Source organism: Heterodontus francisci, chromosome 30 (genome assembly GCF_036365525.1).
Source record: "Heterodontus francisci isolate sHetFra1 chromosome 30, sHetFra1.hap1, whole genome shotgun sequence".
NCBI classification, from domain to species: Eukaryota; Metazoa; Chordata; class Chondrichthyes; order Heterodontiformes; family Heterodontidae; genus Heterodontus; species Heterodontus francisci.
The window spans coordinates 47,650,801-47,674,997 of NC_090400.1; the positions used below are offsets into that span (position 1 = coordinate 47,650,801).

At 44.2% G+C, this 24,197-nt stretch overlaps 1 protein-coding gene across 4 annotated transcripts in view; it reads right to left on the bottom strand.

Annotated features, from left to right (window-relative positions):
* The window catches only part of LOC137346746 (rap1 GTPase-activating protein 2-like), a 303,277-nt gene that overhangs the window by 221,424 nt on the left and 57,656 nt on the right, over positions 1-24,197 (bottom strand). Inside the window, exon 1 of one of the 4 annotated variants that reach the window (XM_068010518.1) lies at positions 22,181-22,496. The exons of the other annotated variants lie outside the window; for them this stretch is intronic. Within the exon in view, the coding sequence (XP_067866619.1) occupies positions 22,181-22,224 (44 nt within the window). The 5' untranslated portion in view covers positions 22,225-22,496. Of the gene's footprint in view, positions 1-22,180; positions 22,497-24,197 lie in introns of those variants that run through there. 4 annotated transcript variants of the gene reach the window in all.

A 24,197-nucleotide genomic window follows, 5' to 3' on the forward strand; every position in this document is an offset into this window, starting at 1 on the left:
TATGTGGTTACAAAGAAGTTCTGTGTTTTGGGGGTAATAAGTAATTGATGGGGAAGGATGGGGGAGATTCCCTCTTAATGGTATGGGTGGTAAAACTATAATTTCATTGGTGAAGCATGCATTTATAATTTTGCTGCAATATCTTCTCCTGCAGTCCATAGTTGTTACAAACATAAGTTATTAACCTGTGTGAAACACTGTTAACACGTAATAACCCCTCAATGCTGCATTGAGATATATGGTACCCTCTAATATAACATGCATCGTTTATAGTTCCCTTAGTGGTGCAGATGTGTGTGAACTCCCTGATGGCTTGAAGGGCTAAATAGTCAATGCTTCTAATGCTTAATAGCATCAAATTCAGCTGAATTCAGTGCAAGCTGTATATTTCTGCACTTCAGGAATAGCCCAAGCTTTAACTATTATGCCATTTACAGTTAAAATAGCTGGGGATTTCTGCACAGTTCAATGAGATGGACCAGGATGGATGCCACCGTGAACTAAGAGAGACGTTCACAGGTTTAACAATCCAATGTTCCTGTATTTCTACATCCCGAAGGATCTTCCTCTTTAAAACAAGATTTCTCATCTTAGCAAAAAGCACTTTTCATCCTTAGGAGTTTTAGGATGGCCCAGGGGCATTTACTGTGTGTTTCTCTATCACTCGTGGCTTGCAGCAGACTTGTTGGTATAAGTATCTCTGGGGCTCCAGTAATGGGCTGCCCTGCATAGGAGGTGGGCCGAGCTGGGATTTAGTACAGTTCCCGCTACATTTCTTGCTCTGCAGCAAAGGAAAGCCAGGGATTGCTATTAGGAGACAGGGAGGGCAGTGTGCCATGGTGTCCTGGCTAATATTCATACCTCATTCAACATCACTAAAAGATTAGCAGGTCTTTATCACATTGCTGCTTGTGGGCCCTTGCTGTACACAATTTGGGTGCCATGTTCTCCTACATTATACAACAGTGACTACACCTCAGTACAGCACTTAATTGGCTGTAGAGCACTTTGGGACACTCAGAGATCGTGAAAGGCACTATATAAATGCAACTTTATTGCCATCCTTCAGATGAGACATGAAGAACCGAGGTTCTATCTCTCCGTTCAAAAATGGACATTAAAGATCCCATGACACTAATTGTCGAAGAGCTGAGAATTTAGCTGGTGCCAATATGCACCCCCAAGAGATTAAATTAAAACCCAGACTCACAAGTAGTTCACTTTGTGACTGCTTGTGGAATCTTGCTGTGTACAAATACAAAACAGTCACTGAACTTTAAAACGTAGTTTAAAAGTGATTTGAGTTGCTTCTCAGGGCTGTAATAAAATGATATGCAAATAGGAGTCTTCCTTTCCTCTTTCCTTTTTATCCCAACTTCAATAAAGTGAGTCCTCATAAGAGACAAGTGAACAGAACAATGGCCAAATAGTTTGACTGCTTCCTGGGAAAGCTCCTGGTTTCCACATGCCTCAATCCACAGTAGCACAATTTCAGGATACAGTAGTAGAGTGGTTATGATGTTGCTGGACTCATAATCCAAAGGCCTGAACTAATAATCCAGAGACATGAGTAAAAATCCCACCATGGCAACTGGGGAATTTAAATTCAATTCAATAAATATGGAATGAACAGCTAGAATCAGTAATGGTGATCATGAAACTACCAGATTGTTGAAAAAAAACCATGTGGTTCTGCAATGTCCCTCAGGGAAGGAAACTTGCCATCTTTATCCGGGCTTACATGTGACTCCAGACCCACAGCAATGTGGTTGACTCTTAACCACCCTCTGAAATGGCCTAACAAGTTACTCAGTTGTATTTAAGAAGGCAGTTCACCACCACCTTCTCAAGGGCGAATAGAGATGGGTAATAATGCTGGTCTTGCCAGCGATGCCCACATCCCATGAACAGGTAATAAAAAAAAGTTAAAGTCTGCAGTTCCAGCTATGTGGGGAACTGCAGTTCCAGACCCATGCCCCATTCCTTCATTGCTCACAGTGTCTTACAGCATTCCTGTAAGTAACTGATTGGCTGGGGTTCTGGCCTTTAACAAAACGCTAGTGGGGGATCATTTTTCTGTGTGTGCACCCAAAATTCTTCAACCAAGTGAAATCACGTAGTGCTCATCGAAATTTCCTGTATGAACTGGTGGTGGACAATACACTGACAGGACAGACTGGCGAACTATTCAACTGTGGAGATGATCACAGATGGACCTAATCCATTTCTCCAGCACACATCACTGGTGAGCAATTACAGGAGGGAATTCCGTCTTGTTCCCCCACCTTCTCTCTGCCTCAGTTGAGATTGGGCAAATGACAGCACAGGATGGAAATCGAGCCTGGGATCTCCCGTTTGCCCCCAGGTGCTGCTTGTGCCTATCAGGCCAATGGGATTCTTACAGCTTTCAATGACCTCTACAGCGTTAGCACTTCATTCAGGCCTCTCTATTGCCTCTGAGACACGCTGCTAATGAGGCTGAGCCCATTTCATGCTTTGTGGAGTTTTTATTTCCCTCTTTCCTGCTGCTGAAGCAGAAACAATAGCTGTAAGGGGTTTTCTTCCATTCAGTGCAGCATTATTTAGTGCGGCATTTAAATCCAGCAAAGATAGCAAATGAAACGAAGGTTCAATCCAGTTGACAGTTTTACACATCACCACCTGCTTGGAACTTGGAGAATTGTAACATTGGTCAGAATGACAAAGCAATTAAACTAACAGCCTCCTCACTGGCTCATTGAGCTCCTGCCAAAGCTCGTATTACAACACAAATTTCTGATTTACTATGCGATTACAATGAAGTTCGGTGTTTAATGAAGATTATTCTTCCTGCAGGGATGGTACCATCACTGACAGCTGCTCCCCGCCTAGTTCCTTCCTCAGCTTAAACCACTGGTTCTTCATCCTTCTTCTCTCTTACTATCGTGATGGGGTGACCCCATTTACCAGGGGACTGGTACAGAGAACCAATGTGAGGCACCTCCCTCCTCATTTATATAACTGACACCAGCCGGCTTGTCCCAACTGCAGAATCGTAAATCCTCATTTTTAATCCTCCAATACCAGCCTACTTCTGGAATTCCATTCCCTCCACCCTTCGGCCCGTCCCCAACACCCCCGCCTGTAACCTCTAACCTCAGTACCTCCACCTGTCTTCCTGTCTTCAAAACCCTCCTGGAGACCCTCCTGTCCACCTGTGCTCATTCGCGCCGTCACCTGGTATAAAAAGTGCTTTGCAAACCACGGGGACCTGGTCCTGCAGTCAAGTGTAAATGACAGTGGAAACTTCTCAATTGCAGTATACGACCTGGCTTGCTTTGCTGTTTTTAAGCCCATCTAACATAATGGGGCATTGTCATCACAGCCTAGGACCACGTCCTGCTGCACTGTCTACAGTTGTGCCTGAGGTGATGTTTCTATTTATATGCATGATTTATTTTCAGAACTAACATTCTAGTAACAGTATTTATCTGTAATTATCTCCTTACGGAAGGCGGTATGATACAATCTGTCAGCAGTCGGCCTGCTCCTATCTCATAAGGGACAGGGTGGAGCTTCCTATGAGCATATGAAAGTGACAGGCATGAATAGACCAGCTTGTCCATCAAGCCTGCCCCACACAATCCTGGTGGCTGGAGCTTCACCGCACCCCCGTCTTTAATTGTTCTGGGAATTGTCGTCTTCCAATCTTTACATTTCTGACTCTTCAAAAAGAAATTTACATAGATTCCAGCCATCTTTGATTTTTCAATATTTACCCAATAGTTTTCCAATTCTCCTTTATCCTGATCATAAGAGCATAAGAAATAGGAGCAGGAGACAACCATTCAACCCCTCGATCCTGCACTGCTATTCAATAAGATCGTGGCTGATCTCCCACCTCAACTCCACTTTCCCACCCTGTCCCCTGATTCCCCAAAACCTATCAATCTCAGTCTTGAATATACTCATCAACCACATCTCTGGGGCTCCCTGTCTCTCTCGAAGCCCCATTCTCCTCTTCCTGATCTCCTATACTCACTTTCACTGGCCCCATTTTCCTGCTCCTGACTCCCATTCCCCCAATCTCTCTCTGAACCCTATTACTCTCTCCATATCCCCATATTCCCTCTTTCTATGACCCTCCTCCATTCCCTCTCTGACCTCCTTTCCCCTTTCTCCCCATCCACCGACCCCCATTATCTCACTCTCCCCTAAACCCCCAGTCTCCCCACCCCCATCCCATTCTCCAGACTTCCTCTCCCCTCCTTCCGACTCCCCATCAATCCAATTTTGACCCTGATGGAAGAAGACACAATAGGAAATGGATCATATTTTTCCACCCTGGCCTCCCGACTCATGTTAAATATTGGGGCCCCTCATAGCATTGTAAAGTGCTAAACAGAGGAGGGAAAAATAGATGACACACACAGTCCATGAATGGTGTTGAATTGGCGATGAAGCTGAAAGAGAGCTAGGGGTCTTAATGGATTTGACGCTATACATGTCTGATCAATGCAGAGCAGCAATTAACAAAGCCAATTGGATTTTAAACCACACGGCCAAAACAATAGAATTTAAATCAGAGGAGGTTACTGATCAATCTGTATAGTTCTCTGCTCAGACAACATCCTGAGAACTGTGTCCAGTCTTAGTCACCAAGAAACAATCTAACTTGGTAAGTTACGAGGGAAGATGAGTTAATCTGAAAAGGTGAAGCCTAAAATGTGGTCCCTTCCTAACAGCACTGTGGGTATAAATACCTACACCACATGGACTGCAGCGTTTCAAAAAGGCAGCTCACCACCACCTTCTCAAGGGCAATTAGAGATGGGCAACAAATGCTGGCCTAGCCAGTGACGCCCACATCCATTGAAAGAATAAAAAAGTTTTATAAGTGAAAAGGATGTGGAAAAAATTAACCCTGAATTATTTTTATTGTTTGACTGAGACTAGCTTTCAATTCCAGATTTTTATTAATTAATTGAATTTGCTAATTTATTGAATTTAAATTCCACCAGCTATCATGGTGGGATTTGAACCTGAGTCCCCAGGACTTTAACCTGGACCTTGGGATTACTGGTTCAGTGATATTACCACCATCACCCCAGCCATTTAGGATAATGCTTCAAATTAAATTGTAGGAAGTAAAACTAGGTGCCACATGTCCAAACTGGCGAAGGGTACTTTTTGGAAAGACAGCAGGAAATTCTTTCTCACACAAATTTGTGTAATTATAGGTCACACTTAATTTGCCTACTTAAAGGCACATCAGTAAATACAGAGATACAAAATGGATAAACTCTTTTATTTGTCAAAAATGATGTGATACTCACCCAATCCCCAGTCAGTTAGTGCAAACGTGAGTATATTAGTCAATTTCAAGTGTGGAGGCAGTGACAACCATATAAAAATAATGGACGTCACAGGCTTTATTGCCTGAAACCCCCTGGTCCTCCTCTGTAATGGGTTTGTGCTTCAGTCATGCAGGTTTCCTACAGTCACATAGCATTGACCACCACTTTTGTTTTGGCCTGGGAACCTTTACCTGCTAGGCATCAGCTGTGCCTCAGTTGGTAGCCTTCACATCTCAGTGTCAGAAGCTTGTGGGTTCAAATCCCACTCTGGAACACCTAATCTATGCTGACACTCCAGTGTGCAGTACTGAGGGAGTGCTGCACTGTAGGAGGTGCTGTCCTTTGGATGGAAAGTTAAACTGAGGCCCTATCTGTTCCCCCTGGTGGGCATAAAAAAAAAATCCCAAGGTCCTTCTTCAAAGAGCAGGAGAGTTCTACCTTGGTGTACTGGCTGATATTTGTCCATCAATCAACATCACAAAAATAGTTATGTGGTTATTATCACATTGCTGCTTGTGGGAGCTTGCTGTGCACAAACTGGTTGCTGCATTTTCTACATTAAAATGGTGACTCCACTTCACAAGCAATTCATTGGCTTTAAAGTACTTTGGGATGTTCTGAGGTCATGAAAGGCGCTATAGAAATGCAAGTCTTTTTTCTTTCTTTTTGAAATACTACTGAATAAATAGCAGAATAATCTAATATCAGACGATGTTTTAAATTTAAAAGCAAATCTTGAGTGTTTAACAATCCATTATACCATGAACCATTCTTTCATCTGCAACATATATGGAGTTTAAAGGAATAATTTGTATGCTCGTAATTATAACATTATCACTTATCCTTTCAGTGAACAGTTCAGCACAGTGGCGCAGTGGTTAGCACCGCAGCCTCACAGCTCCAGCGACCCGGGTTCAATTCTGGGTACTGCCTGTGTGGAGTTTGCAAGTTCTCCTGGTGTTTGCGTGGGTTTCCTCCGGGTGCTCCGGTTTCCTCCCACAGCCAAATGACTTGCAGGTTGATAGGTAAATTGGCCATTAACAATTGCCCCTAGTATAGGTAGGTGGTAGGGGAATATAGGGACAGGTGAAGATGTGGTAGGAATATGGGATTAGTGTAGGATTAGTATAAATGGGTGGTTAATGGTCGGCACAGACTCGGTGGGCCGAAGGGCCTGTTTCAGTGCTGTATCTCTAAATCTAAAAAAAAATCTAAATTCACGTGCAATAGTTCCTTGTATTTTACAGTGTTGGATTGATATCCTGGAATCTTTCTTACTGTTTTGAAGAGGATGAATATAAGTCAGGAATTTCACCTTTCTCCTGATGCAAGTTCTAGTTGTAAAATACTTATTTCAGGAGACTTACATGTGTAAAAGATAGGCAAAAAAACGATCAGCTTGTTTAATTGAGTCTGTTCCATTCAGTCACGTTGCAACGATACAACACAATGGGTTTGAAGAAGTCGGGCGGGAGGAGGCTTGTGTGGGACATAAATGCTGGCATTGATCAGTTGGGCTGAATGGCCTGTTTCTGTGCTGTCGATGCAAGAACAAAATAGTTCCACAGGGCATCAGTCACATCAGATACAGAGCAACATGGAAATGCTTTACAGCCTGATCCTGCCCTCTACAGGCATTCCTGCACACAGCAGCTGTTGGCTGCGTCCATGGTAACAGATTTTCAGTCAAAAGGACCTTGCCACTCATCAACGTTCTGCAATTTGTCAGTTCAAGTCACAAAAGAGTGAGAGGAATTAAAGATCTGAGCATTTAATAAATGCAGGCAATCTACAACTCCTTGAACAGTTAATTGTTTATAACTGGCTGTGAGGAAAACTCCTCCTCAAGGAAATGCTCACACTGGTAGATTCTCCAAGCTAAAATTATATCCGTGGCAATCCAGTCTTTTACATACATTGTTTTTACAACTGAGGCTGAACCGCGGAGCCCAGTATCAAAGCCATGCTTCACTTACTCATATGCAACGGCTGTAAAAAAAAAAGTATTTCAAAAGGTCAGTGGTTGCTATCTGGCCTGATATTTCAAGTCTGATGGAATATGAGGGATGTCCTCATTTATCCAGAGTAGGAAGAAGATATTTAAAGCTTTTATCTCTGTAACTCCCAAACCCCCGGTAAATGTCAGGTCATTCACAACTCTGGAGCTGATTTCCTACCTTGTACCAAGCCCTCTCTAGCCCAACATCCTGGTCCATGCTGACCAATGTTGGCTCCCAGTCCCCCGTTTCGCTCAAACATCTTTATTCAGACACTGGTAAGAATGTGGAACTGGCTGCCACAAGGAGTAGTTGAGGTGAATAGCACCTGTGCATTTAAGGGGAAGTACATGAGGGAGAAAGCAATAGATGGATACGTATAGGGTTAAATGAAGCAAGGTAAGAAGAGATTTTCGTGGAGTATAAACACTGGCTTTCTGTGCTCTAAATTCTACGTAAACGTAAAATTCTTACCCTCATGTTCAACTCCTTTATGGTCTTGCGGTCGGGTTCTGAAACCTTCTCCAGCTATATAGCGCCCACCCCCATCCCTAACCCCGCTGAGTTCTGGTCTTTTGCACATCACCTTCCCCTTTTCATGCCACCATTGGTGTCTGTGCCTTCAGAAGCCTAGGCCCCATGCGCGGGATTTTCTCCTTGAACCTCTCTCCTCGTTTAAGATGCAGAGTACGGCTAAGGATGCAACCACCTGTCCAAGATAACCCTGCAAGCAATGGCCTAATGGGTATCTGGAGCTGAGTGGGAAGAAGCCACAACACTTCACCTCACCCGAAATCCTGCAGAACTATCTGCCTCAGGTACCAGATTGTCAAATCCAGCACAGAGGATCAGCTCAGTACCAACCTCCAGTTGCCAGATGTGACATCTTAGAGCCAACATGACCCCAAAGAGCATAATTAGCGGATTGCCACCTAAGCCTGTAATCCACGGGATTCCAGTGGGAGCTGGCATCACGTGAATTCCCTAATGAAGAAACCATTCAGCAATGTCACAGAGGATTACACAGCAGAGAAATAGGCTATTCAGTCCAACTAGTCTGTGCCGTCTTTATGCCCCACAGGAGCGCTCCCCCCTCACCCCTCTTAGTCTCAAAGAAGCAGCTGCCATTTAGAAAATAAACAAAAACTTTGTTAAATGCAGGAAATATCAGGCACAGATCAGAAGGCTACAGCCATTCATTTCTTCTGGACTTCCAACTACCAAATCAAACAGTGTGAGCTTCACTTTCACAGTCTATGGCATGATCTGGACCCGTTCATTAGAATACTGCCCCGTAATCCATTGTCAGTCACCCAGTACCTGGTCCTGCTATCTTCTAGGCTGGTCACAAATTACAATCCCTGCCTATAATCTATGATGACACTGCCCAGTATAACGGATCTCACCACAAACCGATGCTCATTGTATTGAATTCCGAGGGGGGATTGTCCTATGAGGAGAGATTGTGTAGACCAGGCCTATATTCCCTGGAGTTTAGAAAAAAAAGAGGTGATCTCATTGAAATATATAAAAGGGGCTTGACAGGATAGATGCTGCGAAAATGTTTCCCCTGGCTGGGGAATCTGGAACATGGGGTCACAGTCTCAGAATACAGGGACAACTATTCAGGACTGAGATGAGGAGAAATGTCTTCATTCAGAGGGTTGTGAATCTTTGGAATTCTCCACCCCAGAGAGCTGTGGATGCTCAGTCGTTGTGTATATTCAAGACAGAGATTGATAGATTTTTGGGTTCTAAGGGAATTGAGGAATATGGGGATTGTGCAGGAAGGTGGACTTGAGGTAGAAGATCAGCTGTGATCATACTCAATGGCGGAGCAGGCTCAAAGGGTTAAATGGCCGACTCCAGCTCCTATTTCTTATGCTCTTATGATTCATTGCACTGTATCTGGGCGCTGAGGTCAGCTGCTAGACTTATTCCGCTGCTGAATTGTGATGGGGAACAATCTTGCAGCCAGTATTATCTGGTAATCATTTCCACATGAAGTGGACCGCAGCTGAATACATTTATTCATTGCTTTTATGTGGTTCAAAAAAGAATATATTTGCACAAAGACCCTGGGGCCTGTTTCTCCTCCGTTCGCCCTGCCGTACAAATCCTGGAGATATCCCTTATATTCCCACCCCCCCACCACCACCACTTGCTGTGTGGTTGACCCTGTATGGTGAAGGGACCTTGTTCTAATTCATTGCATCACCTGGTCCCCAAGCTACGTATTAGTTAAGTTCCCAGGTTTCCCCTTGGTGACTCAGTTGGTAAATGCACTCCCCCCCCACCCCGTGGAACTGAGCCCTAAGCGTGAAAATTGGGGTGACAACTGGGGTGCCACAGCTGCTCTCAACAGACAGGGCCTAGTCAGGAGAGGGCTAATCAGCTGAGGCTGCTGCTTCTGATTCCTGTACAGTAACCACTGCTGCGTTGTCTGTGTGTGTTTGTATACATCAGGCTGAGAGCTGAAAACTGGCTCACTGGGTTAAGAGTGTAAAGGGCACTGTATCCCTGTGGACTGTCCCCCAACCACCTCCAGGACAGGCAGAGAAGAAACACAGGGATTCTGCGGGTAGTCTGATTCCTGCAGGTGGGTACAGTCGCCTCACCAACAAGGAAAATAAATAAAATTAATCAAGGCACATGCGCTTTAGGGTTTTCTTTTCAATTTTTGAAACAATGATTGCACAGTTACTTCATCTGCGCTGTTACCTCCATACAGGGATATCACAGGGACATTGCGAGTATTCCTGGGTTCTGGTGCCATCTGGGGGAGAAGAGCAGTCAGTGCACTAAAGCGCAGTCAATTGTACGGCACTGGTTTGCTTAATGCTAAAGGCCTGCTCGGGTCTGCAAAAAAAAAAATCCCTACACGAGCCCGACAGCATCACATCCGATCCGAGCCCAACCCAGCCCTAGTCCTTCCATTTTTTCCCATGCCCGGCCCACCCCAACCATCAGTTAACTTACCTTCCTTTTTCACTTTCTTGCTAATCTGCATGAGCTTAAAATAACTGTGACAAAACCATCTTTCTAGTCCAAAAATTAAATTAACATTGGAGCCACTTACCTGTGATGGAGCGTGTCTAACCCGGCCCGACCCGAGCCCGAATGCCGGACGCGGAAGTGCAACTTGACCCGACCCAAACCCGACACATGTTATCGGGTTCGGGTCGGGTAGCCGGCCTTTACTTAATGCAGCCTGGATAAAGGTAGCCATGACAAATAGATAGAAAATCTTGCATTTATATAGCGCCTTTCTTGACCTCAGGACATCCCAAAATGCTTTAGTGAATGAAGTACTTTAGAAGTGGCGTTACTGTCATAATGTAGGAAATGCAGCAGCCGATTTGTACATAGCAAGCTGCCACAAAAAGTGATTTGATAATGACCAGATCATCTGCTTTTATGTTGTTGGTTGAGGGATAGATATCGGCCAGGACACCGGGGAGAACTCCCCTGCTATTCCTTGAAATAGTGCCCTGGGGTCTTTTTACATCCACCTGAGGGAACAGATGGGGCCTTGGTTTCACTTTTCATCCAAGAGATGACACCTCTAACCGTGCAGCACTCCCCCAGTTCTGCACTGGAGTGTCAGCATCGATTAGGTGCTCAAGCCTCTAGAGTGGGACTTGAACCCACAATCTTCTGACAGCGGGGCAAAAATGCAATCCGAGCTCAGGCTAACACCTTAATACCATCATAAGCAACTTACCAATGGTGTCTTAATGCAACATCTTTGTGAGAAGAATTCCTAACATGAATACTAAGTGTCCCTTTCACCAGTTTGAACATCTCCTTCCTCCCATTTGTCCAAACCTTAATCATTGGGACCATCATTAGTCTTTCCTATAGGTGATTAACATGCTAGATTAAATCAAAACAGCAAAATCAGGACAAATGAGGAATGTGTTTCAGACTGTTCTCTGTTTGAAGATCATTCAGTTCCTACAACTAGTCTGCCCTCTGCTGATCACAGACAGAAAAGTCAGTGATGTTGCACTGGTTACACAACATGAAGTGAATTTCTCTATAAAGCACAGGCTGTGTGAAACTGCTCAGCACTTAGCCCGGTGATTGTGTGAAACTGGCAACTAATTTACGACGTTTGGTTCTATTGAATATGAATAGCAGGAGTGTGCCAGAGGGAGCTGAAGACAGTGAGGAGAGGGTACGGGGAGCTGAAGAGAATGAAGATGAGGCCAGGGTGAGCTGAACAGAATGCAGACAGTGAGGGAGGGTGTTTGAGGGAATGAGATTAGGAGATGACCAGCAGAGCCTATGAGGGGGAACCTGAAGAGAACAGGACTTGGACTGCAGGGAATCAGAGCAGATATTTTCGTATTAAAGCTACAGGGAATAATTAAAGTTCTCAGAGGCTGTGTGTCTTCTATGATGACGTTGTGGTTATATCATGTTAAGCCAGTAATGAAAGACTTGGGTTTCCTAATAATCTCAGAACCCAGAACTTGAATCAAAAGCCTTTCTTACCTATAATTGAACAATTTAGTCTCTTCCTTCACCATGGGACATTTGTCTTCTAATCAAGCACTATTTTTTCTTCAATGAAGAAGTTATGAAGCACTAAGCACTGCTGTCTCCTGACAGTCTGGTCTCAAATAATAGAACATTGCTTTTCGATAAATGAGACGCACCAAAGCCGAAGTGTATGGAACCGATGCAGCCAATGTATAAAAGAAGCCAACTTCAGCCAAAGTGGTTCTAAATTCTTCAGTCTGCCTTTATTGAAAAACTCTTATCCCACCATTAAAGTCATCCCAGAGTGGGCAGGGGAGAGGCAACACAACTATTGTACAGTCCAAGGCCCGTGCTCAGGCCCATGGTCCGACAGTTCATGCATTCAAAGAGTCGGATGTCAAGCCTGATGACAGCTCATTATACACTAACCCTATGCATGTGAGGAGGCCCTGCCACTTTGTCCCAGTATAAAATAGGGTTACTATGAATTTGCCATATTGTTACATGAAAGTCTATGAGGGAGAAAGGAATACAGATAGAGTTAGGTGAAGTCGGGTGGGAAGAGGCACCTTTGGAGCATAAACACCAGCATGGACTAGTCAGGCCGAATGGCCTGTTTCTGCATTCTACATTCTATATAATGTAATTCTAAGTTAGAAGGTTGTCCCATGTTAGGAATTCACCCCGAAACTAATGGGCATTAACAACAGGCAAGGTCAAGACAAGTTGGATAAGTGAAAATCCAAGTAGGGAAACACTCCCAGACAAAATGGCATGATCTTGTATTTAAAAAAAAGTACCATAGTAACGATTGTCTACTCTTGTAATAGCTTAACTAGTGGAGAAAACAGCACGGAGAGAGAAACTGTGAGAGCAGCTATTTTGGAAAAGCAAAAATCAAGGGAACTTAGCTTTTATACATGTCTGAATCACTGATTTCTAATCAATATCGTATTAATAAAAAAGAGTTCATCTTTGATCCCCAACAGGGCAAATGCACATTGAAATTTGCTGGCTTGACTGAGTGGAGCTGGATTATAGAGAGGGGTGGGGGTGTCTCAGGATGGATCCCTGCTCTATAGCTGATCAGAGGCAGAGTGTTGGTGCGATGCTGCAATAGGCCTTGCAGGGATCCCTTGGTTTTGGGTGGTTGGAGGAAGAGAGGGAGGGAGAGATCAGCCATCAATCTTCCTTGTTCTTCATTGCTGTCCCCTGCTGGAAAGTGTGGAAGTTCAGTTGAGAAGAGGACCAGGCCTGCCTGGGTGAACAGCTTGCCAAAGGGCACACTATAGGCTTACAGAATCACAATGTATGCCCGCGTAGTTAAGGTACACCATATGATGGCTAGTTCTCATAGGAACCACTGGCGCCTGTAGAACTGTTATCCCAGCCGGAGTTATCCCTTCAGTAAGGGAGTGACTAATGTGGAAATAAATAAAGGTGTTTGGTGGCACAGCCAACGATAGCCATCATTCTGAGCAGCCCTGATGAAACCTGGCATTTATTCATAATGATGGCAGTTTCAAGTGCAATATCCAACCGAAGGCCATGGGTGTGAATGCAGTGTTCACACTGTCATTAATAACTAGCTGCTTGCACCTTTGTGGCTTCAGGGTCAACAACGGAGCAACTGCCAACGTGTGACAAACACATTTGGGTGTGCCCAACATTTAAACAACTGCACGGCTTCCAAAATGGGATGTGGGTTTTCGTTTAGTTTCGTGGTGAACCCAAAGCAAAGACTCATTTTATTTTTACTGCTGGCAGATGATCACAATGAGGCAGGAAATCCTAGCTCTTCCCCTTTGGTAGAGTTCAAAGTCATGAACTTGTCCTTTAGATCTGCGGAGATTGATTGCAATGTTGATCGTACGTTTATGATTTTTGTTATCAGCACTGCCTATGGCCAGTGTGAGCCTAGAGTTGCATAGTATTTACAGCACAGGAACAGGCCATTTGGCCCGACTGGTCTGTGCCAGCATTTATGCTCCACACGAGCCTCCTCCCACCCCTCTTCATCTCGCCCTATCTGCATAACCTTCCATTCCATTCTCCATCATGTTCACTTAGCTTCCCCTTAAATGCGTACTGAGCTCTAAAGACCAGGAAGGGCCCAGGTTTAATCTGAGCTGTGATAGCTGATCTCAGGTAGTGGTAATGTCACTGGACTAATAATCCAGAAGCCCAGTCATAATGCCCTGGGGGCACTGGTTCAAATCCCACCACATCAGCGGGTGGAACTTAAATTCAATTAATTAATAAATATCTGGAATTGAAAGCTCGGCTCAGTAAAGGTGCCATGAAACGATCATCGATTGTCATAGAAACTCATCGTGTTCACTCATATCCTTGAGGGAAGGAAATCAGCCATCCTTACCTGGTCTGGCCTACATGTGACTCCAGACCCACAGCAATGTGGTTGACCCTTAAACGCCCTCTGAAATGGCCTAGCAAGCCACTCAGTTCAAGGGCAATTAGGGGTGGGCAATAAATACTGGCCTAGCCAGCGACACCCACATCCCATGACAGCATTTTTATTTAAGTTCACTGCTCCCTGAGTTTTAAGTGTTGGGAAATCAGCCTTTGATCACAATCCAGTGACCCCTGTGCGTGTGGATGAAGGGTGAGGTCACGATCAGACTTTGCAGCATCACACTCTGGTTTTGATGCTCCCCACCCGCTTCCCCCCAACCCCATACACCAGATGGCCTGTTGAAAAACACTGGGCTGGGCCCTTGCAAGAGGAATGACCACTCGTACAAGTTACTGGAGGGAAGCCCATGGAACTGAACTCCCTCCTCGTACTGCCTTTGAGAGAGACCGGAAGAAATAATTCATAATTACATATCAGTGTGCTAATGAAATAGGCATGAAAGCCAGCTAAGAACAATGTTAGCAGAACACGAAAGAAATTATCACTACTGCAACCCTGGCAACCATTTCTCAAAGACCAGGACACAGTGCTGTATTGACATTTCCTGCACTATCACAACTCTACAGTCAAAGCATTCAATAAAAAGGAATGAACTTTGGGAATTTGCTTCCACCCAGTTAGTATATTGGAGACCTTATTTACAGAAGGTGACAAACAAAATCCAAGTACCACTAATTAATTAACATACTAATTAGATTTAATCGCTCGATCATTGGCAGCCGTGCCTTCAGCTGCTGAGGTCCTACGCTCTGAAATTCCCTCTCTAAACCTCTCCATCTCTCTTTCCTCCTTTAAAACGCTCCTTAAAACTGACCTCTTCGACCAAGCTTCCGGCCACTTTCTTAATATCTCCTTCCCTGTCTTGCGTCCAATTTTGTTTGACCACACTCCTGTGAAGCGGCTATGGAAGTTTTATTATGATGGGCCGAATCGCCTCCTTCAGTGCCTTAATTATCTGCATTTTTATTAAAGGCGCTATACAAACGTAAGTTGTGATTGTGTTGTCACAAATCCCCAAAGGGGCATTTCTTTATTATGAACTAATGAAACTAAATACCACCAGATCTCCCATGGCATTATTCAAAGTAAGCTGGATGATAGATTCTTTTATTATGACAGGTGTGTTACAGGAAACTGTAGCCTGTGAGCCATATGTAACTCGCTAGTTCACAAATCCATGTGACTCATTTCTATTCCTGCCAGTATTTCCCTACCTGCTAGTTTGTTTTTTCCACCCACACCCCCACCACTAGGACTGAATGTTTGGACTTGCTGTTCTTGGCACTGGCAGATAATTCCTAAATAAGGACACAATGATCTTTTGGCACCAGCAACGAAGTTCTGGAATTCCCTCCCTAAACCTCACTGCCTCTCTCCTCTCCTTTAAGACACTCCTTAAAACCTACCTCGTTGGCAAAGCTTTTTGTCATCTGCCTTAAAATCTCAAGCGGCATGGTGTCATATTTTGTTTGATAATCGCTCCTGTGAAGCGCTTTGGGACAACTTAATACATAAAAGGTGCTATATAATTGCAAGTTGTTGTTGTATGCAAATGAATGGGAGCATAGGCTTAAAATTTCCTACATTACTACAGGGGCTGTACTTCATTGGCTGTATATCGCATTGAGAGGTCCTAAGGTTGTGAAAGGTGCTATATAAACGCAAGGCTTTCTTTTCTTCATTATTTGTAGCTGAAAATTGCAAATGTGTTCCTACATCCTGATTTGCATTTGTAAGCAGACTTAGGCCTTGTGACAGGGCCACTGAGTATTGTGTTCAGCAGACTGTGGGCATGAGTGTGGTCGCTGAGGTGCCCTCCCCCACCCCCACCCCCACTCCCACTCCCAGTCCAATTTTCAAATTGATGACTGTCTATAACTTCAGGCAGGAAGCGAATGGCTGGCAGTTTAAAATCAATGATCCCCCTCTTACTCTGATCAGAGAAATCCCGCAGCATATTTGAACTGGGGCGTTTCGAGAGACGGGACAGGCATTTCCACTTCTGTACTCACCGGTCCAGTATTTTCCACCCATCCACTCTGAATGGCTGGAAAACCGGAGGCTAGCTAAGTATCAAAGTGCAAAACGTCTGACCAGGGAGTTACAAAAAAAGACAACTTTTTAAGCATGAATTTTATGTTCATCATTGGGAGGGATGTTTGTACTGGAGAATGGAACACTTTCCATTTCAGACATGCACTCCCAGGACAGGTGCAACAGCAATAGAAATTTATATAGTGCCTTTCATGTAGCAGACCCTGCCAAGATGCTTCACAAGAACATTATCAAACAAAATCTGACACTAAGCTACAGTAGGCGATATTAGGCAGGTGATTAGGAGGATCTAAAAGGAGGAGAGAAAAGTAGAGAGACGGAGAGGTTCAGGGAGGGAATTCCAGACTTTAGAGCCAATGCAGCTGACGACAGGGCCACCAGTGGTGCAGCAATAAAAATGGAGATATGCAAGAGGCCAGAGTTGGAGATGTGCGGTGATCTCAAGAGGGTTGTAAATGCTGGAGAAGGTTGCAGAGGTGGGGAAGGGTGAGGCAATGGAGAGATTTGAAAACAAACATAAGAGCAATACCCCATTCGCTCTCCCTCAACAACGTAACTGAACCCCCTTCTCAAAAAAGCACCCGGGTGATATTTTCCCATTTACACATCGGGGCCAGATTTTCAAAGCGGGGTCGGGAACCCAACGCCTGGATAACTTCCGGGTCCTGGCCCCGCGCCTCAACTGCGTCACTTACACAACGCTATTTTGAAATGTAAATGCCCTAATTGGACGGGAGGCGAGCTCAGCACCCAATTAGTGGCGCCGAGTTTTCCAGGGGGCGAAGCCGCCTGCAGAGCGCACGTGGCAAAGGCGGACGGCAGCCATGATGGGGCCTATCGCTGCCTTGCCAAAGAGAGCAGGCAGCTCCTGAGAGGGCCAGCAGCGTACAACAATAAGACGGTGTTCAACCATCCAAAACTGAGGTAATGAGCATGATCCAGCACAAGATACCGAGGGTTCTTTAATTTTCAACCTCAAAAAAAAATTTCCCTTAGTCCTGCTCTGAACCCGACAGCTGTGTACTAATGTGGACCAGACAGTTCTGGTTCACCAGAAACTGATTTGAAAATTCCAATCTCGACCTCCCCGGCCCCTTAACAAGCTGCTTGAGGAGCTTAATGGGCCGTTAATTGGAAGCGACAGGGTTCCCCGTTCCCTCCCCCACCCTCACTTTAAAAATTGGAGTCTGTCCCGGAGGTGCCGGGATCCAGCGACGCCCTCTGGGACCACGGTTTTTAAATTGTGTCTGCACTCGGTCCCAACCTCAAGAGCTTGCAAAAATCCAGCCCCACCAGCCTCTGAAAATCTCTAAGATTGGCAGTGTAACAATAAATAGTACTGAATGGGGGCAGCTTTGTGCTGTGGTCCCATGTCGACAAGGATTTGCTTTGAGACCACACTGGGTCTTTAGAAGTTTCAAATAAAGTTCAAATTCTGTAAAGTGTCCCAAAGTTGAGGTTCCTCAAGCATTCTCCTTGTGAGAGAGGAAATGATACTGTACTTTTCTGCTGCCTCATGGACGTAAACTTTGTGTTTCAGTGTTTCTGATCTCAGCCCATCTACAGTGGCACTTCAGGGATGTAACCACACACCGCATTCTTGAAACTGGGGGCCCTTGTAGTGGTTTAAGTAAGGTTACATTGACTACACCCAAACAATCTCTGTTTTAACCATTATAAAACAGCTTTATTACAAAGTATTGAAAGCAAATATATTGGGTTGAAATTTGCAGGAAAAAAATTAACAACGTCTGAATGACGCTTGCTGTTATTAATATGCAAATCAAGCAGTAAATTGTGCTGAGGAAGAGATACCCAGTGAATTGTGAATCCTCACAAGTGGACGATTTTCAACATGGTGCCATTAACTTTACAAAACCTCCCTGTGAGTTTCATGAAATACTTTGTTAACAAGGTGATAATTGTTAATGACTGCCAATTAGCCTCTCAGGCCCATAAAATGAACAATTAAAAGTGTGGAGTCTCATTCCTTCATGTAGTGAATTTTTGATGGAGAGTTAAAAATGTTGCATTTTCATTTTTTGTTCTTGCATTTCCTTGCTGTCTCTTTTCTCTCTCTCAATCCAATCTTTCCTTCTCCTTCCATACCTGATTTAGCATTGAATTCGCTTCCCTCTTTTTCAGTCTTTCCTCTGCTTATTTTTCAGTCCTTTTATCTCATTGGTTAAGGAGGTACACTGTTGATCCCACTATTCACTGAGGTCCCAGATGCCCTGTTGCTACTGCCTCACTGTTATCAGCCCACACTTCCAGCAAGTTACAAGGCAAAAGATATTTCAGCTGAAGGGTGCAGGAAAAGGTCTAACTAATGGGGCATGGTGTGAGATGCCCCACTCCAACAACTCCCAACCATATAGTATGCTAAACATCTTTAATAGACTACAGGGTATGTTACTCACTATACCATCAGGATGTGTGATATCCCCCTTTTACATAGTAGGGTATATTACTCTTTGTAACATAGATGAGATATGATGCATCTTCTGATCCATCCCCACCCATTATCTTGGTTGGGGCTCATCACATAAGCACAGCAAGCTCCCAACAGGGTATTAAATGGGCCCTCTCCATGGACCTTGGGTAGAGCCTTGTCCTCACTGAAGCAGGATTCCAGGTGCGTGTGTGACTTGCACTGGGGAGGTGGGGGACAGGTTTGGAGGGGTGGAAATGTTAAAGATTTCTTTAAGAGTTCAAAACCTGAGCAGGATCTCTTCATAGGGCTGCCAGCAACTGGGAAGAAACAACTGCTGCAGTGCCTGAGATCAACTTGGATAGTGGTTTAAATATTCATGAACACCGCACCCGCCACAGCAGGGAACAGAATTCTGCTGGCAGCAACAGAAAGAAAGAACTTGCATTTCTGTAGCTCCTTTCACGACCTCAGGGTGTTCCCAAAGAGCTTCACAGCCAATCAAGTATTTCTTGAACTTTAGTCACTGTTGTAATGTGAGAAAATGTGACAGCCAACTTGTGCACAGCAAGAGCCCACAAACAGTAATGAGATAAATAACCAGATAAATTATTTTTGGGGGGTGTTGGTTGAGGGATAAATGGCACACGTCTGGGCAAGCACCCCTGCTCTTCTTTACATAGTGCCATGGGATCTTTTACTGTAATGGAGAGGGCAAACGGAGCCTTGGTTTAACGTCTCACTTGAAAGACAGAGTTCCATCCCAGCTGTGAATGAAATCCAAGTTAGTAAAGTCTTTTACAACACCTAGATGCTGATCCAGCATAGAAGGAGGCCATTCAGCCCATCGAGTCCATGCCAGCTCTCTGTAGAGCAATCCAGTCAGTCCCATTCCTCTGCTCTATTCCCATAGCCCTGCAAGTTTATTTCCCTCAAGTGCCCATCCAATTTCCTTTGGAAATTATTCATCATTTCCACTTCCAGCACCCTTTTAGGGAGAGAGTTCCAGGTCATTACCAGTCGCTGCGTAAAAATGTTCTTCCTCACATTTCCCCTTTTATCTCTTGCCCAAAACTTTAAATCTGTGTCCACTAGTCCTTGTACCATCAGCTGATGGGAACAGCTTTTCTTTGTCGACCTTATCCAAGCATGTCATAATCTTGTACACCTCTATCAAATCTCCCCTCAATCTCCTTTGCTCCAAGGAGAACAACCCCAGTTTCTCCAAACTAACTTTGTAGCTAAATTCCCTCATCCCTGGAACCATTCTGGTAAATCTCCTCTGTACCCTCTCAAGGACCCTCACATCCTTCCTAAATTGTGGTGTAAAGTTTGGCGCGGTGTAGAAACTGCATTCACTTTCAGTTTCCCAATGGGCGGATTAGGTTAAAATTGCACCCAGTGTCTGTCAGTGCAGTCCTCTACTCTAAAAATGCCTATGGATATTTTATAACATGGCTGTGCGCTTGACACTTTCACTCATTCAAGCCCATTCAGAGAGACTGAATTTAAAGTTAAACCTTGGCAATCCATCAATCCATTATAAAATTTTGCATATACCAAGCAACAAATGGAAAAGGGAGAGACCAGCTGGTTCATTGAGACAGTCCTGTCCTGGAATGGTGTAACTTACACACAGCATCATCCCTATCTCCCCGCGATTGTCCCCACCCCCTAACACGCCCCTCCCCACCTCCCACCGTAATACAATCTCCTGGAGAGGCAAAAAAAAAAGCCATTGGCCAATTTAGGGAAACATTTCTGGAATATTGCTCTCTGAGAAGGAACAGCAATCTTGCTAACTCCAAAAGCCACTGGTAGAGTTGTTTCCTACCTATAGAAACTCATCCAGCTCCCTCTTGAATGCTTTTCAGTGGATTTCATTGCATGTGCCAGCAACTTATTCCAGAAGTCGCCAACTCTCTGTGAAATGTATTTCTCAGAATCTAATCTAATTTGCTCCTTTGGTAACCTGCATTAATGTTCCTGGGCCTTCCCTACCCTATTGGGCTCAAATAGCCTATTTATATGGACAGAATAAAATCCCTGGTTTATCTTTAAGTCCTCAAATCACATCTCCTTGAAGGTTTACATTTTTCCCAAGGAAGAAGCTCCAGCTCTCTAATTCTGTCCTGGTCACTAAGGACCCTTAAATTAGGCATTAATCAAATGCCCCTCCTCTGAAAGAGAATAAGGGACTGATTCTGTTGCCGAGCATACCTCGCATGTGCTGCTCTGTGCTAAGAGTTCCTGACCTTTAAATCGCCCTTTGAGAATCCATATGCTGCTTTCTGCAATACAAGTGTGCAAGCTCTTAAGAAGAATATTTTTTCATTTATTTATGGGATGTGGGCATCACTGACAAGGTCAGAATTTATTGCCCATCCCTAATTGCCCTCGAGAAATCGCCTTCTTGAATATAACTGACTGGCTTGCTAGTCCATTTTCAGAGGGCAGATAAGAGACATTGCTGTGGGTCTGGAGTCACACATAGGCCAGACCGGGTACGGAAAGTAGTGAACTAGAAGGGTTTTTATGACAATCCAGTAGTTTCATAGTTACCAATGCTGATACTAGCTTTTTATTCCAGATTTCTTTAATTAATTGAATTTAACTTCTCCAGCTGCCACCGTGGGACTTGAACTCATGTCTCCAGATCATTAGTCCAGGCCTTGAGATTACTCATCCAATAACATAACCACAACACTACCATACCCTCAATTATATAACCCCTTCATGACCTCCGGAAGTCCCAAAGCATTTTATAGCCAATTAAAGTACTTTTGAAGTATAGTCACTGTTGTGATGCGGCAGCCAATTTGTGCACAGCAAGTTCCCAGAAACAGCAATGTGATAATGACCGGATAATCTGTTTTTGTGATGTTGATTGAGGGATAAATATTGGCCAGGACACCCCTTGCTCTTCTTTGAAATAGTGCCATGGGATGTTTTATGTCCATTGAGAGGACAGACAGGGGCCTCGGTTTAACATCTCATCCCAAAGGCAGCCCCTCCGACAGTGCAGAGTGTTCATCTAGATTTTGTCCTCAAGTCCTTGAGGGCTACCAACAAAACCAGAGCTGACACTAGATCACTTACCACATTTATCTGACATTTCTTCGTCCACTAATTTATTGCAGGTGTCAAACCAAGTTATTATGATAGAGCTTAGGGTAACGAAATACAAAGACTTTCAATTTCCATACACTAATATCACAGACATTAAAAAAATCCACCGAATTGAGAATGAACCATTTTAAAATAAATTTTATAAACATGTGCATGTTCTGTATCGGATAGATCTGAGTAGCTAGGGGTCTCTGGTTAATTGATGTCTTCCTGATCCTTATTTTCTACGGAACACTTTCGGGATCATTTCGCCCATTCCTTGGGTGTCAAACGGAATGCAATTTAGATATAAAGAATAAAATGAACTCACCGGAACTTTTTTGGTCTCCTGTGTTTTGCTGTCTGGCAGGACATTGCATGATCACAATTACAGCCCACACTCTACTACCCCACCCACTGCCCCACCACACTCCTTCAGAAATAAATTAGCAAATGGATGCCAAGTAATGCAGAAGACAAATCTGACTCGGGGCAGAAAGAAATTTCGGAGACGACGGTAAATACTGGGAGTTTCTTCTCCTTACTCCTCAGAAAGATGGTTGGACAGATTTTTTGCGAATCGAGGAACCAGCACAGCTTTGCTTCCTCAAAATCCAGCTGCGAGCCCTTGTCATTCTACAATGCTGCAATCGTTTCCTCTACATCCGAATCCTTCTACAATCGGTTTGCTGAGTTGCCATGGAAACTAATGAAAAAAAATGAATTCTGGAAGGGCTTGTGATGCCGCATAATTGAATTTGTTAACACGAATGAAAATAGAGGCCACTGAAGGGATAATTATGCTGATTCAAGCTGCTTTGTGATCAGAGGGACATTCGATGAGCTCCTTTTATATCAGAGGCTTTTGGATGAGCATTCCAGGCCCTGTGGCTTTGTCATTTTCCTCTATTGCTCATATGGAAGGGTTAGTCTCTCACACTGAACAGGTTCAATTATAGGAGCATTGTCAATAGTGGTTTCTGCTTCCAGACCTGGCATTTACTCAGCTGAATGTCTTCACACACTATGACCAAGCCTCTGCCAGATTTCAAACGAAAATCGGGCCATCATAGTCTTAGAAAATATTACAAATACTGCTTCTGGTACATGGAGGGGCAAAAAAAAAAATTATCAGAGGCAAGTGGATAGCCAATGACCCTTAAAGCGACAACCAACAATCAGGGATTTCTCATTTCCGAGTGTGTAATCAGATAAGCAGCCTTGTTCTTTATTGCTTTTTAAATTGAGAAACCCCCCGAATAGGAGGCTCACTATTCAGCAGCTAATCACCAGTGAAAAGAGCAAGAAAGAAGAGAGAGTACATCAGCAGGGTGGAGGTGTGCATCCTGCATCACATCCACTTTTATTGTGGCAGATTTCAACACTGGTAAGAATGCAAAAAAAAGGGTCGCTAACCAGATGACAGAGATTTAATTGGCAAAAGAACCAGATGCATGATGAGGAGTATTTTTTTTTTAAACACTCTGAATTGTTATTATCTGGGATGTGTTGCCTGAAGGGGGGTGGAAATAGATGAACAGTAACTTTCAAAAGGGAAGTGGATATATACTTGAAGGGGAAACATTTGCAGAGTTATGGGGAAAGGGCGGGGAGGGGTGGGCCTAATTAGATAGCTCTTTCAAAGAGCTGGCACTCGAACGATGGGCCGAATGGCCGCCTTCTGTGCCGCATGATTCACATTTAAAAATGACAGGCATCTTGTGATAGCAGGAGCGAACATTCCTAATAGGGAGCGACTAAATCTGCCAAGTGCATTTGTGTATTGCTCTACCTCTGCTGCAGCTTTGCCTGTTGCCCAACACTCTTCCTCACCCTCTGATTTCAGTCTCAATGTGGATGCCCGTTGTGCATCAGAAAAGTCTAAAATAACAATAAATAACTAATAAATAGGTAGGTGGTAGGGAAATATAAGGACAGGTGGGGATGTGGTAGGAATATGGAATTAGTGTAGGATTAGTGTAAATGGGTGGTTGATGGTCGGCACAGACTCGGTGGGCCGAAGGGCCTGTTTCAGTGCTGTATCTCTAAACTAAACTAAACTAAACAAGGCCCAAAGTGAAGCACTGCCAACTGTAAAATACATTGCTTCTCTGCTGACATCTCCTCTTCCCCCTCACCCACGTTCTTTACTGCTGCTGAAGAAGGCTGAGCATGTCAATGGCCTGAGCATTGTTAGCCTTTTAATTTGCTCCACCGCTTCTGGCCTCTGCAATTTATTTTTTGCCATGATCTCTCCATTTATAATTCTGCTGCTCAAACAGGACCCAGGCTCTCTGGTGGATGTAGAAGATTCCACTATCAACATCCTTGGGGTCACCATTAACCAG